At 39.1% G+C, this 17,522-nt stretch overlaps 1 protein-coding gene across 2 annotated transcripts in view; it reads left to right on the top strand.

Moving 5' to 3' along the window:
* Positions 1–17,522, top strand: part of RAPGEF4 (Rap guanine nucleotide exchange factor 4) — a 344,824-nt gene that overhangs the window by 182,428 nt on the left and 144,874 nt on the right. For both annotated transcript variants that reach the window (XM_049773530.1, XM_049773531.1), the window contains exons 5-6: positions 7,158–7,230; positions 11,322–11,341. In XM_049773530.1, coding sequence (XP_049629487.1) covers positions 7,158–7,230; positions 11,322–11,341 — 93 coding nt within the window. The remainder of the gene's footprint in view (positions 1–7,157; positions 7,231–11,321; positions 11,342–17,522) is intronic.

Genomic DNA, 17,522 nt, shown 5'->3' with positions numbered 1-17,522 from the left:
GAAGAAAATTTCCAGGAAGAATCAATGGTCAAGAACATCATTAAAGAGAAACTCCCAGAGCTAAAGAATATATGTGATCAAATCCTGCATGCCCGAAGAGTACCAACCAAAAGAGACCCCAGAAAAACCACCCCAAGACACATCCTAGTCACAATGACAAATCCCACAGATAGAGACAGAATTCTGAAAACAGCAAGATCAAAAGGGGAAATCATGTTCAAGCAAGCTTCCCTGAGATTTACAGCAGACCTGTCACCAGAAACGCTCAATGCCAGAAAGCAGTGGTGGGATATTGTGACAAGACTGAATGAAATGAATGCTTCACCCAGAATACTATACCCAGCAAAACTCACTTTCCGGTTTGATGGAAGAATACATGGTTTCACAGACAAAAAACAGCTCAGAAACTTCACAGACACAAAACCAGTCTTAAGAGAAAAACTGAAAGACCTAATCTAAGACAAGACTACCCAAAAGACACACCAAATTTTGAAATAAAGATGGCGTTAAATCCCAGGACAATTCTTTCTCTCAACGTCAATGGACTAAATGCACCAGTTAAGAGACACAGAGTGGCTAAATGGATCAAAAAACTCAATCCAACCTTCTGCTGCCTACAAGAAACGCACCTGAATAGTCAGAACAAACATAGACTCAAAATAAAAGGCTGGAGAAAAGTTATCCAAGCAAACAACACCCATAAAAAAGCTGGAGTGGCCATACTAATATCAGATAATGCAAACTTTATACTCAGGAAGGTTGTAAAGGACAAAGACGGACATTTTATATTAATCAAGGGGTACGTAGAGCAGGAAGAATTCACTCTCCTAAACATATATGCACCGAATGAGGGGCCAGCAAAATATTTAATACAACTGCTGACAAATCTGAAAAATAATATCAACAACAACACAATAATTGTGGGGGACCTAAACACGGCTTTGTCAACACTGGACAGGTCAACCAGACTGAAACCCAACAAGAATATACTAGACCTGAGGAGAGAAATGGAAGAAAGAGGCCTAGTGGATATATATAGGACACTCCATCCCCAGAAACCTGGATACACATTCTTCTCCAATGTACATGGGACATTCTCCAGGATAGACTACATGCTGGCACATAAAACATACCTCCATAAGATCAAGAGGATAGAAATTTTGCAGACTACCTTCGCTGACCACAAGGCTCTGAAATTATTTGTGAACTCCAAAGGGACTCAGAAGAAACACTTTAACACCTGGAAGTTAAACAGCCTCATGCTCAATAACCAGTGGGTCCGAGATGAAATCAAGGAGGAAATAAAAAGGTTCCTGGAAACAAATGACAATAAAGACACAAACTCTCAGAACTTATGGGACACAGCAAAAGCAGTACTGAGAGGAAAATTTATAGCTTTGCAAGCACACATCAGGAAGGAAGAAGGAGCTTACCTGAGTAGCTTAATGACACAGCTAATAGAACTAGAAAATGCTCAACAAAAGGACCCAAGAACAGGAAGACAGAAGGAAATAACAAAGCTGAGAGCAGAAATCAACGAAGTGGAAACTCAAAAAACAATCCGAAAGATCAACGAAAGCAGAAGTTGGTTCTTTGAAAAAATAAACAAGATTGATAGACCACTGGCAAACCTAACAAAGAAAGAGAGAGAGAGAAACTTGATAACTCGTATCAGGAATGAAAAAGGAGAGATCACTACTGATATGACAGAGATTCAAAGGGTAATCAGAAACTACTTTGAAAAACTCTACGCCACTAAAAATGAGAACCTGGAAGAAATGGATAAATTCTTGGACTCTTATAATCTTCCACGGTTGAAGGAAGAGGATGTAGCATATCTAAACACCCCCATCACCATTGATGAAATTAAAACAGTAATCAAATGTCTGCCGAAAAACAAAAGCCCAGGTCCAGATGGATTCACTAATGAATTCTATCAAACTTTCCAAGAGGAACTACTGCCAATCTTGGCAAGACTCTTTCATGAAATTGAACAAACAGAAACACTTCCAAATAGCTTTTATGAAGCCAACATCACCTTGATACCTAAACCAGACAGAGACGCTACCAAAAAAGAAAATTACAGACCAATATCACTGATGAATGCAGATGCAAAGATCCTCAACAAAATCCTGGCAAATAGGATTCAATGCCTCATTAAGAAGATCATCCACTACGATCAAGTAGGTTTCATCCCAGGAATGCAAGGCTGGTTTAACATCCGTAAATCTATCAACATAATACACAACATCAATAACAAGAAAAATAAAAACCACATGATCATATCAATAGATGCAGAGAAAGCATTTGATAAGGTCCAACACCCATTCTTGATCAAAACTCTCAGCAAGATGGGAATGGAGGGAACCTTTCTCAATATAGTGAAGGCCATCTACCACAAGCCAGTGGCAAATATTATCCTCAATGGAGAAAAACTGAAAGCCTTCCCTCTAAATTCTGGCACAAGACAAGGCTGTCCTCTCTCACCACTCCTATTCAACATAGCACTGGAAGTACTTGCTATAGCGATTAGGCAAGAAAAGGATATCAAGGGAATCCAGATAGGAAAGGAAGAAGTCAAGCTCTCACTGTTTGCAGATGACATGATACTCTACTTAGAAAACCCTAAAGACTCTATCAAAAAGCTTCTAGAAACAATAGACTCATATAGCAAGGTGGCAGGCTACAAAATTAACACACAAAAATCAATGGCCTTTCTATACACCAACAGTAATAAAGAAGAAATGGACATTAAGAAAACAACCCCATTCACAATAGTACCACACAAACTCAAATATCTTGGAATCAACTTGACTAAATATGTGAAGGACCTATACAAAGAAAACTATAAAACTCTGCTCCAAGAAATAAGAGAGGACACACGGAAATGGAAACACATACCCTGCTCATGGATTGGCAGGATTAACATCATCAAAATGTCAATACTCCCCAAGGCATTATACAGATTTAATGCCATCCCTCTAAAGATACCCATGACATTCTTCAAAGAAGTGGATCAGACACTTTTGAAATTCATTTGGAACAATAAACACCCTCGAATAGCTAAAGCAATCATTGGGAAAAAGAATATGGGAGGAATTACTTTTCCCAACTTTAAACTGTACTACAAAGCAACAGTTATCAAAACAGCATGGTATTGGAATAAGGATAGGTCCTCAGATCAGTGGAATAGGCTTGAATACTCAGAAAATGTTCCCCAGAGATACAACCATCTAATTTTTGATAAAGGAGCAGGAAATCCTAAATGGAGCAGGGAAAGCCTCTTCAACAAGTGGTGTTGGCACAATTGGATAGCCACTTGCAAAAAATTAAACTTAGACCCCCAGCTAACATCATGTACAAAGGTAAAATCCAAATGGATTAAAGACCTCGATATCAGCCCCAAAACCATAAGATATATAGAACAGCACATAGGCAAAACACTACAGGACATTACAGGCATCTTCAAGGAGGAAACTGCACTCTCCAAGCAAGTGAAAGCAGAGATTAACAGATGGGAATATATTAAGCTGAGAAGCTTCTGCACCTCAAAGGAAATAGTGCCCAGGATACAAGAACCACCCACTGAGTGGGAGAAACTATTCACCCAATACCCATCAGATAAGGGGCTAATCTCCAAAATATACAAGGCACTGACAGAACTTTACAAGAAAAAAACATCTAACCCCATCAAAAAATGGGGAGAAGAAATGAACAGACACTTTGACAAAGAAGAAATACGCATGGCCAAAAGACACATGAAAAAATGTTCCACATCACTAATCATCAGGGAGATGCAAATCAAAACAACGATGAGATACCACCTCACACCCCAGAGAATGGCACACATCACAAAGAATGAGAATAAACAGTGTTGGCGGGGATGTGGAGAGAAAGGAACTCTTATCCACTGCTGGTGGGAATGCTGTCTAGTTCAACCTTTATGGAAAGCGATATGGAGATTCCTCCAAAAACTGGAAATCGAGCTCCCATACGATCCAGCTATACCACTCCTAGGAATATACCCTAGGAACACAAAAATACAATACAAAAACCCCTTCCTTACACCTATATTCATTGCAGCTCTATTTACCATAGCAAGACTCTGGAAACAACCAAGATGCCCTTCAACAGATGAATGGCTAAAGAAACTGTGGTACATATACACAATGGAATATTATGCAGCTGTCAGGAGAGATGAAGTCATGAAATTTTCCTATACATGGATGTACATGGAATCTATTATGCTGAGTGAAATAAGTCAGAGAGAGAGAGAAAAACGCAGAATGGTCTCACTCATCTATGGGTTTTAAGAAAAATGAAAGACACCCTTGTAATAATAATTTTCAGACACAAAAGAGAAAAGAGCTGGAAGTTCCAGCTCACCTCAGGAAGCTCACCACAAAGAGTGATGAGTTTAGTTAGAGAAATAACTACATTTTGAACTGTCCTAATATTGAGAATGTATGAGGGAAATGTAGAGCCTGTTTAGGGTACAGGCGGGGGTTGGGTGGGGAGGAGGGTGATTTGGGACTTGGGTGATGGGAATGTTGCACTGGTGATGGGTGGTGTTCCTTTTATGACTGAAACCCAAACACAATCATGTATGTAATCAAGGTGTTTAAATAAAAAAAAAATTAAAAAAAAAAAAAAAAAAGAAAGAGTGAACTGGCACATATTCGGCAGTCTAACTTGGACTCTTAATGCATAGTTCATACCCTCTTGGCTCAAATTCAATCAAATAAACTTGTAAAAACGTGAAAAAAAAATTAATTGTTACCTAAAATATTATTGTCAACACTATGTAAACCACTATGATCAAAATAAAAATTAAAAAAACAAAAAAAAACAAAAAAAAAAAACAAAAAAAAAAAAAGAAAAATCACCCTTAAAAATCCTGAAGTTCATCAGATAACTGTAAAATCCCTGTTACGATCAATTGTGGTAACACAGGTATAGTTGCTTCCCAGGCCAGAGAGACCTGTCTGTTCTTGGCACTGAGCCCTGCCAGAGCAGTATCTTGATGCAACACATCCTGAAATCCATCTCACACTCTGCTCCCCAAATGCCACTCTGTTTGCTCTCCCCACAAGCATTGCCATATTAAGTGCTTATGATGGAGCAGTAGTTCAAGTGCTGGAGCCTTGGAGAAAGGACAGATCCCTTTAATGCGAGGTCAGGGAAGTGTGTCCACAGAACTCAAGAGAACTGATTCAAATGTGCTTGACACAGAACCTGTAGCTTCCAAAACAATACTTTCAGCCAAGCACAACCACTTCTTAAGCAGGTATTATTAGTGCAATTATTTATTCAAATTATTTATTTGAACCTGGTAGCGAGTTGCTCACAGTAGGAGGAATAGCTCAGAGACTGTTGGAGAGAGGTGAAATAACCTGTTTGAGCATCACCTAGACACCATGAGGAGACTGTAAACATGCAGAGTTCACTAGCCCCAGTAATGTGCTTCATCAGTGTTCACACATAAGAAGAAAGGGCAGGGCCCGGAGAGATAGCACAACGGTGTTTGCCATGCAAGCAGCCGATCCAGGACCTAAGGCGGTTGGTTCGAATCCCGGTGTCCCATATGGTCCCCCGTGCCTGCCAGGAGCTATTTCTGAGCAGACAGCCAGGAGTAACCCCTGAGCATCGCCGGGTATGGCCCAAAAACCAAAAACCAAAAAAAAAAAAAAAAAAAAAAAAAGAAGAAAGGGCAGGGACCAGAGAGATAGCATAGTGATAGGGCTTTTACTTTGCACATGGCTGACCCAGCATGGACATGGGTTCGATTTCCAATATCCCATATGGTCCCCTGAGCCTGCTAGGAGTGATTTCTGAGTGCAGAGCCAGGAGTAACCCTTGAACGCCTTTGTGTGTGCCCCCGACCAAAAAAAAGAAAAGAAAAAAAAAAAGAAGGGCAGACATGTCAGCAAGAAAAAAAGAATCAGAATTGGGATGTTATCAAAGTAATCATTATAATTCAAGGGAATAGAGTGCCCCTAGGTAGGGTTGAGTGGATGGTTAACTTGGAAGCAGAGAAAAATCATGAGTTAATGTTTGTAAGCAGGTGTTAGCACAGTTGCTTCAAAATGAAAAGGAAAAAAATGATAAAAAAAATAGCTAGTTACATCTTGACTAGAAGAAGGCTCTTTTGAGAAATCGTCAATGTTCCCTTACAAACACCATTCACATCTACCAAATGGGCCAGATGGTTTCTCGAATACTGTGTGCAGACAGCTGCCCATTGCTACGGATGAAGTCTTTTCTGCTGACGCTCGTGTTACCCATAGTTATGATAGAACGTTGATTCCTTTGGTGCTGTGGAACACTTATGTGTCATTATCACTGTAACCATAAATATACATGACACCAGGCAATAAATAAAATTGCCTAGTTTTCAATCTGAATGGGAAGAAGCTGCCTTTCTTACCTGAGAGGAGACGAGGTCTGAGATTCATATACCCTTCTACACAAATGTCACTTATCCATCATTGGATGCTTGAGATTGCTTTTTTGGCTACCCCCCTGTAACCACTGCCCCAGCACAGACTCCAGGAACAAATACTCCACTGAACCCTAATCTTATAGCGTGCCTGGACTCAAAGCCGTGGGGAGGGAGGGTACAATTCTGGGGGATTCCAAATAGTTCCAAGTGGAGCCAAACTCTTTCATTTGACAACACACCACTGATTCCTTGGAGGTCAAATAACGGGCAGGTGTACAGAATTTAAAAGAGAGTAAGAAAATGGAAGTGAATCAACTTCTTTGAAACTGACGTGTTTTAGATGTGTGTTTCTGTTGGCTTTGAAAGAAAGCTGATTCAGTGCCATTCACCTAGTAAGAAGGTGGCACATTTCTTTTCAACTCCCTGAACTCCAAGTGTCTTTGCCTGAGCATGTGTTGGCAGGAGTGAGAAGCAGGGTAGGAGGAAGAGGGCAGGTAAGAGCCCTGCAAGTGGGCTAATGAGCCACAGATGCAGAAAGACTCTCCTCGACCAGGAGAACACAGCGTCCTTACAGACCGTAGCATCTTTCACGGCTCTGTAAATGCCAGATTCCCATCTTCCTGACATCTTGTGATTCTGCATCCTAACTTGCCAATAAATGAACGCACTGAGTGAGTAAATATCTGTATGCTGAGTGTACAATCTTGTCTTTCAGAAATACCGACAGTATATGGCAGGACTCCTGGCTCCTCCTTATGGTGTTATGGAAACGGGCTCTAACAACGACAGTAAGTGCAAAACGGGAACATTCTGTCTTGCAAACTTTGACGTGTGAAGTGTGTTTTCATGTGATCCAAAAACAGTTCCTACACCAGCCTGACAGAATCAGCTTCCAGGTTTTTGTGAATAAACAAACCTGCCAGCCCACACTTGAATTTTTTTTCTTTTGTTTGCTTTTCTGGGTGGGCTGGGGAATGCCATAAGACATGTGGGTATCAAAACTTGTCAGCCATGTACAAGGCAAGCGTCCTACTCATTGTAGTCTCTTTCTGGACCACACTTCAGTTATTTAAGAAAAATTGTTAGTGTTGTTTCATTCTGTGGTCTTAGCTGGGAGAGAAAAGTTGACACTTCAGTTTATTTAGAATGATTTCTCAGGGCATCTTTCTCCAGGGTGCAGTCCTGTCATTTCTGGGTGCTTGTAGAAAGAGAATCAAGAACAGTGTTTGTCTTGGTCACTTCAGGACATCATAATGTCCCCCCCCAGAGCCCCACCTTTTGGCTTTTTTGATACTATTAGTCCAGGAACGATGCCTGGATGAGCTAGAATTAATTTTTCTGAAATCATGGCCTGTGCACATCCCATATCTTTTTCAAAGAACTAGAGTCTGGCTTATCCAAAAAGGAGCAGTTTTCCCTCTGGGTGCATCCTGGAGTGCCCAAGTCAGTGCAGCTCTTTCTGCTTGTCAGCAGCATCTGTTCAAGTGCTCACTCTTTTCCCTTGCTCAAGGCAGCCCTGAAGCCTCTGCTCAGCTATTACACCTGTACCCAGTGCCTGGACTTGGAAGCTGCCACTCTTGAGCTCAGTGATGGAGCTAGAAGTGCTTCCTCTTCAGGCATCTTCAGAGTAAAGAAGCTTTCCTTTACTCCTAGAGTGTCACTCTCCCTTTTAGCATTGTGGCTTTCTCCTGCTGACCTGCTCTTCACTTAATGTGGGCATCCTCCCTCTTCTTTCCTTCTGAGCTGTGCTGTATGTCACTCCTCCCTTCACAAGACAAGTCATTCTTTCCTCTCCTTCCCACTCTAGTCTTCATTTTTTCTTCTGCCTAATTCCTGTGTGACTGATCATAAGGGGTCCCCAAGTAGAAATTTCAGCTGTGTGACCTCCAATAGAAGCCCTGAGTCCCAGTGTCTCCATTTCTTTAGAGCAGTATGGTGAGGATTTAAAGACACTAAACTTGTTAAGTGTCCAGGTGCCAAGAAGATGCCAGGCATGCAGTTAGGCACACACATGACATGAGCCTTCATATTTCCTAGTGATTCCTTCTCAGAGTTGTCCTCAGAGTTGCCCAAAAGTTTCTGACTCAAATCAAATGTGAAGTTTTCAGGGATGAGCCCAGAATCAGACTTACTTACTCTCATTCCCCATGGTCATCCCAGGCCTTGGCCAAGGCCCTCTTTGTTTCTTCTCCCCTACTGTTCCTGGCTCTGGATTATACTGATCTGCTCCCATATCTCTGGTTATTCACTTCCTAATCCTTTTGCAGTTACTTCTTCACATCACTCCAAAACTTTAAAGTGACTCCAGTCTAGCTTAGGGCCGGTTTCCTTTTTCCTTTTCTTTATCTATTCTTGTCCCACCATCATGGAATCCTTTCTCTAAGATGATTCCTAAACTTCCAAAACCACTAGCTCCTTTTGAACTTTACAAATGTATAATGAATTTCCAGAGACTTTCTGGTTGTCATCCCCTCAGCACACCTTTTGATGAAAACTGAAACTGAGACATGGGCTGATTCTCACAAAGATGATCCCTCCTCAACAAAGTCACATCTGCATTTCTGGCATTTTTTTCTCCCATCCCAGCTCTAATTCTCACTCATGGACCTTCTTTCTTTTGCTTCCTCACCCAGGAGTTGATCATTGTCTGTGTCAACCACTAACGTTTTAGTGTTTGTATTTTCCTTTCTGTATGCCCTCCCTGTAAGCTGTAGGCCAAGGGTTCCAATATTCTTGACCACAGGTAGAAATCGTAGTCAGTCCTACACCTGACTAACACAGAACTGTTAAAATTTCCAATTTTATCATGAAAAAATTATTTCATATTTCTATAGTAAGCACCCATATTTTTATCACTTCAATATAAGGAATATAGTCATTCTTTAATGTGCATGCATTGGGGCCAGGAAATAGTATAACAGTTAGGACACATTCCTGGAATGCATCTGACCTGTGTTCCATTTCTGGCACCAAATGGTCTCCAGAGCATTGCCAAACACACCCCAGGGATGGTGAGGGATCTTCAGCACTGCAGTACATGAGCAATATTGCTTCCTGAGATCCCTGTGTTGAACTAGTGGCTCAGTTGTCCAAGAATTGCCAGCACAACCTCTAGATGCCCTGAGCATTGCTTGGGAGTCCACCAAAAGTGTAATGTTGATTTTAAACTTAATATTTGTTTTGTATTAATAACTTAGCATATTTTCTTCTTTTAGGCATATTTAGTATATATTATACATCAGGTTTTAGTAAAAATAAAGACTTCTGGGTCAAAGAGAGAGTAAGGGAGAGGGAAAGGGAGAAAGAGAGAGAGAAAGAGAGAGAGTGAGAGAAGAGCATATAATTGAGCTCTCAGTGAATTGTAGGGATGTTTTCTATATGGAAGGCCCAATTTTAATCCCTGAGCATAGAACCAGAGTAGTCTCTGAATGTTGCCAGTTGTGGTCCCAGTGTCCTGCCCCATCCCCATCTCAGAGGAAAAAAGACCTTTGAGTGTATAGTTACTTTATTATCCACCTAATAACTATTTTATTTTTCTTAATAAGGCTTAATACCCAGTCCATATTTAAATTTCCCCAGCTGGATGTCTGTGGCTAATGGCTCAAACTGGACTTCATTGAAGTACTGTGCCATGCTCAGATTTTTATGTCTTAAATATATTTCCATTTTGAGCAGTCCCTTTCTGCCCATTCGTGATTATCACTGTATTGTAAACCTTTTCATGATTGTCCATAGCCTGCCATGAAAGGTGAAGTTAGCCCAACTTTCAAGTTCTTATGGTCTCAGATCGCCTTTTCTTTACAGACACACTTTTATCTAGTAAGATACAGTGATTTGTTCAAATATATTTATTTTGTTAAACAATTCTTCATACCCTGTATTTCCTCATACAACCAACTCCAGTCCTTTTAAATAATTGTTGAATAACTGGCTGGCATTTGGCTAGTTTGCTGGTTGGTGAGGGGCATACAGAAATGAATGGATGGAGGGAGGAGGAGAGAGATGAAAGGAAGTAAGGAGAAAGGAAGGGGCAGATGGATAGAAATGTAAATGAATGAGTAGATGGATGTGAAAACAGAAAGATGATGATGCAATTCATTAGACCTAACAGAAATATATCAGAGTGCTCTTTCTGACAAATCTGGAAATTTTAAAAAACATCTCCATGACTACTTGCTATTTGAGAGGACAGATTTCCTTTTCCCTGCTTCTTTCTGCTTGAGCTTTGTGTTTGTATATATCTTAGCCCAGTTTGATTGACTCAATTAGGGATTTCCTGAATAGCTTCTATCACTCTTATCCCTTCTTCATCCAATGGAGGATGACATTCTCTTATTTTAGTTCCAATGTTGTAAATCCTAGATGTCCTCTTATTAAGCTCAGAATTTCCCTATTTGCTTAGAATTTATGCAGACTGTATTTTCACATTGCAAACCATCTCCAACTATCCCTGTGATTCAATGTAAGATACATACACACACATAGAAACACATTAAACACACGTAATGTCCTGTGAGGGCTGGGAGAGATGCTTTACATAAATAAACTTATTTGAGCTCCAGTGCCACCAATAATCATCACAATAATATCATGTCTGCTTTTGTATCCTGAGTATAAGTTCACTGGGCATTTATGGTGGGGTGGAAAAGGTGCATTAAACTTGCTTAAGATATGGCATTCTAGTATGCCCACACTTGCCATGTCAGCCAAAATAATAGTATATATTTTGTATTTTTCTAAAAGGATTATGTATATTTTTATGGAAATACAAGTTAAAGATACTAGAATTTCACATGGCTTGGTTTAACAAAGTATTTTAGATCCAATTTACTGATTAGATCCTAAAATTTATAATATTTTTCTCTTTTTCTTCTTGTAGGGATTCCTGACAAGGAGAATGTGAGTAGCTATCTCTCTGCCTAACTTCTAAAAATTGTCATAATGTAAAAAATAATCATGATGACCTAACAGCAAAGATTTGTTTTCCACACATTCAACAGAACCATAAATATTTTTCTAATCTTATTCTGGCATCTTTGGTGAGTCACTTTGAAATATACAGGGTAGAAAGTTGATTGCTCTGACATGGTCAGATGTCCTTGATAGTAATCACTCTGGAGAAATGTTCTTGAAGCCAGTGACTTCTTTTTTCTTTTTTTTTCATATGTGACAGTAAAACAAATCACTAGAATAACAACATATAGAAAATGAGTTGGTTTTCCTTGGTAAGAAATTCAGGTAGTTTATGAATATACTTAATCATACCCACGTTTGTTAAAGCCAGTATTTCTCTTTGAAGAAATCAAACAATTAATTGTTCTACTACAAAGAGTAGAAACTTTCAGAAAAAAATGTTCTCCAAGAAACAGTTGTGAAGCCCACTGTATAGGAGCCTCATCTTTCCATGAAAATCAAAGTAATGATATTAGAGTAACTGGAATCTAACTTTCAACAACAACATAAAGGGTTAATAATGATATTAATGATTAATTAAATAGTGATTAATGAGATAATGAGATTAAGCAGACTAACTAGAGTCTAACTTTCAACAACATGAAAGGTGCTTAGTGGCTTTTCAATGACAGTTTAGGAGGTGCTTGGTGGTTTTCTAATGATGAATTGCGTTGTCATTGGATTCCCTGATCTGCCCAAGTGACAACATCACAGGATAGCTGATCCTCCCTTCTCTGTTTCTATTCCTTTGTCTGTGGACACAATCATCCTTTTACTTACATTCAGATTATGTCTGTGTTCCTGTTCAGAGGCTTTCTTTAAATCGTCCTCTATTTTTTTTGTTGTTGTTGTTTTTGGTTTTGGGGCCACACCTGGTGGTGCTCAGGGGTTATGGCTGGCTCTGCACTCAAAAATTACCCCTGGCAAGCTTACTGGACCATATAGGATTCATATAGGTTCAAACCCGGGTCAACTGCATGCAAGGCAAATACCCTACCCGCTGTGCTATTGCTCCAGCCTCTAAATCATCCTTTTATTGTTGGCTTTAAAGGTCCGTTTGGAAATTGTGGCACATGGCTGTATCACTGTTGGTTTGGTTGAAGAACTCATAGAGTCATTTCAAATGTTCCAGCAAAATTTTGCTTCCTGGGATCATTAGAGTATTTCAGTTCCTAGCAGTAGGGCCTAAAAGAATTACTTGTCATCTTTAAAGAGCCCAACCTCATCTTTAAAATATGGATGTTTGTCATGGTGCCCCTAAAAGGCCATTATGAATATTGAATGAGCTCATCTGTGCCAAGCACAGAGATTAGAACAACAGGGTTCAGTAAATGTTATGACTATTATTGTAATTATTATTTTTTCAAGCCTTGTAGCACTTTCTAACTATTTTTTTCTCTTTGAAAAATGCCCTACCCTTTTTAAAGTAGCTGTCCCTTTGCCTTTTATGGTTCATCTTTAAAATGCCTTTCTTCAATGAACTTTTCCATTGTTCTTTTGCTTTAATAAATAAATAAATAAATAAATAAATAAATAAATAAATAAATAAATAAATAAATAAATAAGTGAACAAACCCCACAATCTTTTGGGTGTTGCATAAAACTCTAATGAATCAAGCTCATGAAGAAGCTGCCCAAAAGCAACACTACATAAACTTTTCCCTCTTGTGATCTGTTTTTGGTTCAAGAAAATTTTTACACAACTGAGTAAAAATTTAAAAGGTAAATTCAAAAGGCATACAAATAAAGCATTTACTGATAATAAATTACAAAATAATTGAAGGCATTTTTCATGATCCCCAATTTCATAACACCCTTTTATGTAAGTTTAATAAATTCAGGCCTCAGTCTAAATCAGCAAAGCATATCTTGCCATGATGTTGAACACAGGTGTCCCAAAGCACTTCCCAACAAAGCAAAACTATAAAAGGGGCCCGGAGCTTCCTCACCAGGGGACTCTAAGGAATGTGGAGAGACACACAAAATAGCTTAGCCCTAGGAGGTGGAAACATGTTCCTGCTTCAAAAGGAAGATCTGTGGATCTTAGGCACCCAGTGACCTTTGTGTTGGGTACCTCCACAGCAGGATGATAGACACTGTGTTCTGGGAAGAGTACAACAGCTGTCATTAGGTAGCTTCACTTTTGGACAAAGTCAGAATTTGAAGTTTGCAGCAAGTTAGGTATCATAAGCAATTAGTAGCATGTTGCCTAGGAGGTTCTGGTGGCTGGCCCACCTGTCTTCTTCCCAGTTTTAGTCCATAGTGACTGCATATTTATATTGGTTTGGGCCATTCTGTATCATAGACTTGGGCCAATAGAAAGATCAATCCTCTTTTTCCTTCTCTCAGCAAAGAACATGGACATAGCATCGCCTGGTGCTGGTAGGAAAGCTCTCCACTGCTTTTGGAAAAGGAAAGCAAATGAGATGAAAGACATTCAAGAGGAGACTTACAACCCTAGAAAGATAAAAGGGAGCTCAGAGCCTTAAAGTGGTGTTAATTGAAAGTTTTCTTTTATGAGAATTGTACTATGATGACTTCTTTTATCTTTTACCTTCTTTAACTACATACTCGGCAATATTATATTTCTTTTATGTTTCTAAATAGCAATAATATGGCTGGGGACTGAAATAAAAGAACATAGACTATTATTGTTTCAGTGTCCAAACAGATTCTCTGTGGAAGAATATCTTCTCTTTTAGCTCCTACTCTTGATTTTGTTAATCACCATGTTTAACTTTTAATCAAATATGCAGACATCAGTAAGTGGTGTTTTTAGCTGCCTTGTCAACTATATCTTATCTCCAGACCCAGACTTACTTTGCATAGAGGGAATTTTCTTCATAAATTGCACTTTTATAGAAACAAATGGACTGGTGGTTAATTTGCTGGATTATTTTGTTTGACAATTGACTGTTATTGATAGGGACATAATTTAATTTTAGATGACACAATTCTTTTTCTTTTCTTTTTTTTCCTTTATTTAAACATCTTGATTACAAATATGATTGTGATTAGGTTTCAGTCATGTAAAGAGCACCCCCCTTCACCAGTGCAACATTCCCACCACCAATGTCCCAAATCTCACTCCATCCCATCCCACCCCCACCTGTACTCTAGACAGGCTTTCCAGTTCCCTCATTCATTCACATGATTATGGTAGTTCTCAGTGTAGTTATTTCTATAACTGCACTCATCACTCTTTGTGGTGAGCTTCATAAAGTGAGCTGAAAGTTCCAGCCCTCCTCTCATTGTCTCTAAGGATTGTTGCAAAAATGACTTTTATTTTTATTAAAACCCATAGATGAGTTTTGCGTCTCTCTCTCTCTCTCCCTCTGACTGATTTCACTCAGCATGATAGACTCCATGTACATCCAATGACACAATTCTTCAATCTCTAAAGCAGTTAGTAAAATTACCAGAAAAACAACCACTGAGTCAATAAAGCAAGTAGGTTATTTTGATAGGGTTGTGATTATTTCTGGCTTTAAAAACAAAAATTTTGAGAGAGGAGACATACCTTGTGGTGATTGGAGGAAACCATGTGGTTGTGAGGACCAAACTCTGGAATCTCACATGTACCACATGCACTTCAGCCGTTTCAGCTGCAAACCCAGCCCTAAGAAATTCTTTTCTCTGGGGCTGGAGAGATAGCACAGTGGTAGGGCATTTGTCTTGCACACAGCAGACCCAGGACAGATGGTAATTCAAATCCCGGAATCCCATATGGTCCCCCAAGCCAGCCAGGAGCGATTTCTGAACCCCCATTTATATAAGTTTAATAAATGAGGGCCTAAGTCTAAATCAGCAAAGCATAGCCTGTCATGATGTTGGACATGGGTGTCCCAAAGTACTTCCCAACAAATAATGCACATATTAGTCAAAGCAAAACTATAAAAGGGGCCCAGAGCTTCCTCACCAGGGGAAGAGCCAAGAATAATCCCTGAGCACTTCTGCTGGGTGTGATCCAAAAACAAAACAAAAAAATTTTTTTTCAGACCTATGGAAGTCCGTTTTTTTTTCATTGTCAATACATGATAGAACTGACCAACCATGTTTAACACAGTTCAAATTGATAAGTATCAGAATACTTTATGATTAAATATAAAACTTGTCCTATGAAGAAAGGAGCTGATGTAAATTTTTTGCTTCTTACATAGATTGTGGTTGGCTATTATGTTCTGTTCACTTGAGAAGCAACTGCTCTGGGGTTTAGTACTTTGCAAATGTTATACTCTTTTTTCTCAGTATGGAAAATACTCATAAAATACTCATAAAGATATTACCAAATAATTGTATTTATTTTTTATGAACTTCTTGTTTTCAAAAGGTTCATTGGAAGCCTTCTCTTTTTTTGACTTTATAGCTATAGTACTGATTGTGTGATTAGCAAACTTCTTATTAAATATGGAAGGATAATTAATAGTATAAAATGCTATCAATTTAGAGCTCAAAAATGTCCCAAGCACCAGAGGGCCAATATTATCAAATAGAACATTTTTTTGTAAAATGGTAAGACTATTTTGTAGTCTCATTTCAAAAAGATGACAGGGCCAGAGAGATAGTAGAGTAGATAAAGTACTTTCTTTGCATGCAGCCAACTCTGTTTGATCCACGTACAACATTTGGTACCTGAAGTGATCTCTGATTGCTGAACTGTAAGTAAATCCTGAGCACCACTGGGTGCAGCTCCACCTCCCCCCCACACACAAATTCAAAACAAAAATTATTTTAGGGCCAGAGTGGTATCACATCAGGGAGGACATTTGCTTTGCACATGGTGAACCCGGGTTCTATCCCCACCATCCCATATGGTCCCCTCAGCACTGCTAGGAATGACCCCTGAGTGCTGCCAGGTGTGGCCCCAAAACAACAACAAAAAATTTTGTTTTAATGAATTACTTGAAGTAGATGTTTTATGCTTTTAGAAAAATCATGCATCATTTATATGAAAAATAATTTTGAAAATTATTTATAATGACATCCGTTTTGGAGGTATTTTTTTAGTACTTTTGTTATTGGGTTTTTGTTCATAGGTCTTGTTCTAACCCTAACTCATCTAACCCTAACACTGATCCTAACCCTAGCCCTTTTATCTCTGAGCTACATTCTTGCCAAAGACATGACATTCTTTTTCTTTTTGGATTTTGGGCCACACCTGGTGGTGCTCAGGATCTGTCCAAGCTCTCTGCTTAGAAGTGCTCTTTGGTAGTGCTAGGAGTTTAAGCCAGGGTCAGTGGAAAACAAGGCAAGCACTTATACTTGTACTATCACTGACCCTCCTCCCCTCACCCAAACCTGATGTTTTAAATAGCAGATGGCAAGGAAATGATTAACAAAGTTTCTGGAATTCTCATTAATGATGAGGTAATAGAATTCTACTAAGTCAGGAAATTTAGGAATTTTTAGGAGAAATAATAGCATTTCAATAGGTACTCTTTAAAATTTTTTTAAGGTTAAAGAAAAAAATTAGGATAAATCCCACCTATGAAATAACATCTTATTCAAGTCTGACAGACTGGCTATGGTTTTGAGACTTTTTTTTTTTATAAAGCAAAGTGTACTTCCTTATACAAACTCAAAATCTGGAGATGATTCTGAATGCCCTCAGTGCTAGCTTCCTTATAAAATCCTACCAAATCTTTTAAAACTGGCTTTAGAAAACCCACTGAATTCAAACCAATGTTTAACATTGAGTTAAACATTGTTAAACATTACAAGTTTTTTTGTAGTTGTTATCTTTTGTTTGTTTGTTTGTTTTTTGGGCCACACCCGGCGTTGCTCAGGGGTTACTCCTGGCTGTCTGCTCAGAAATAGCTCCTGGCAGGCATGGGGGACCATATGGGACACCGGAATTCGAACCAACCACCTTTGGTCCTGGATCGGCTGCTTGCAAGGCAAACACCGCTGTGCTATCTCTCCAGGCCCAGTCGTTATCTTTTTAATTCTACTTTAAAACCTACCTACATCTAGACCTGGGTGTAGCTAGGTTTTTAAAGCAGGGTTTTCAAATATATTTAGATTAAAACAAAACAGAGGGGCTGGAACAATAGAAGAGTGGGTAGGGCATTTGTCTTGCATGTGGGTGAAGTGTAGAGGCGGTAGATAACTGGGTCATTGGTGACAG

This window comes from Suncus etruscus, chromosome 5 (genome assembly GCF_024139225.1).
Source record: "Suncus etruscus isolate mSunEtr1 chromosome 5, mSunEtr1.pri.cur, whole genome shotgun sequence".
Classification (NCBI taxonomy): Eukaryota; Metazoa; Chordata; class Mammalia; order Eulipotyphla; family Soricidae; genus Suncus; species Suncus etruscus.
Note: the sequence above shows the minus strand (reverse complement) of the source record. Positions and strands in the feature narration are given on the sequence as shown.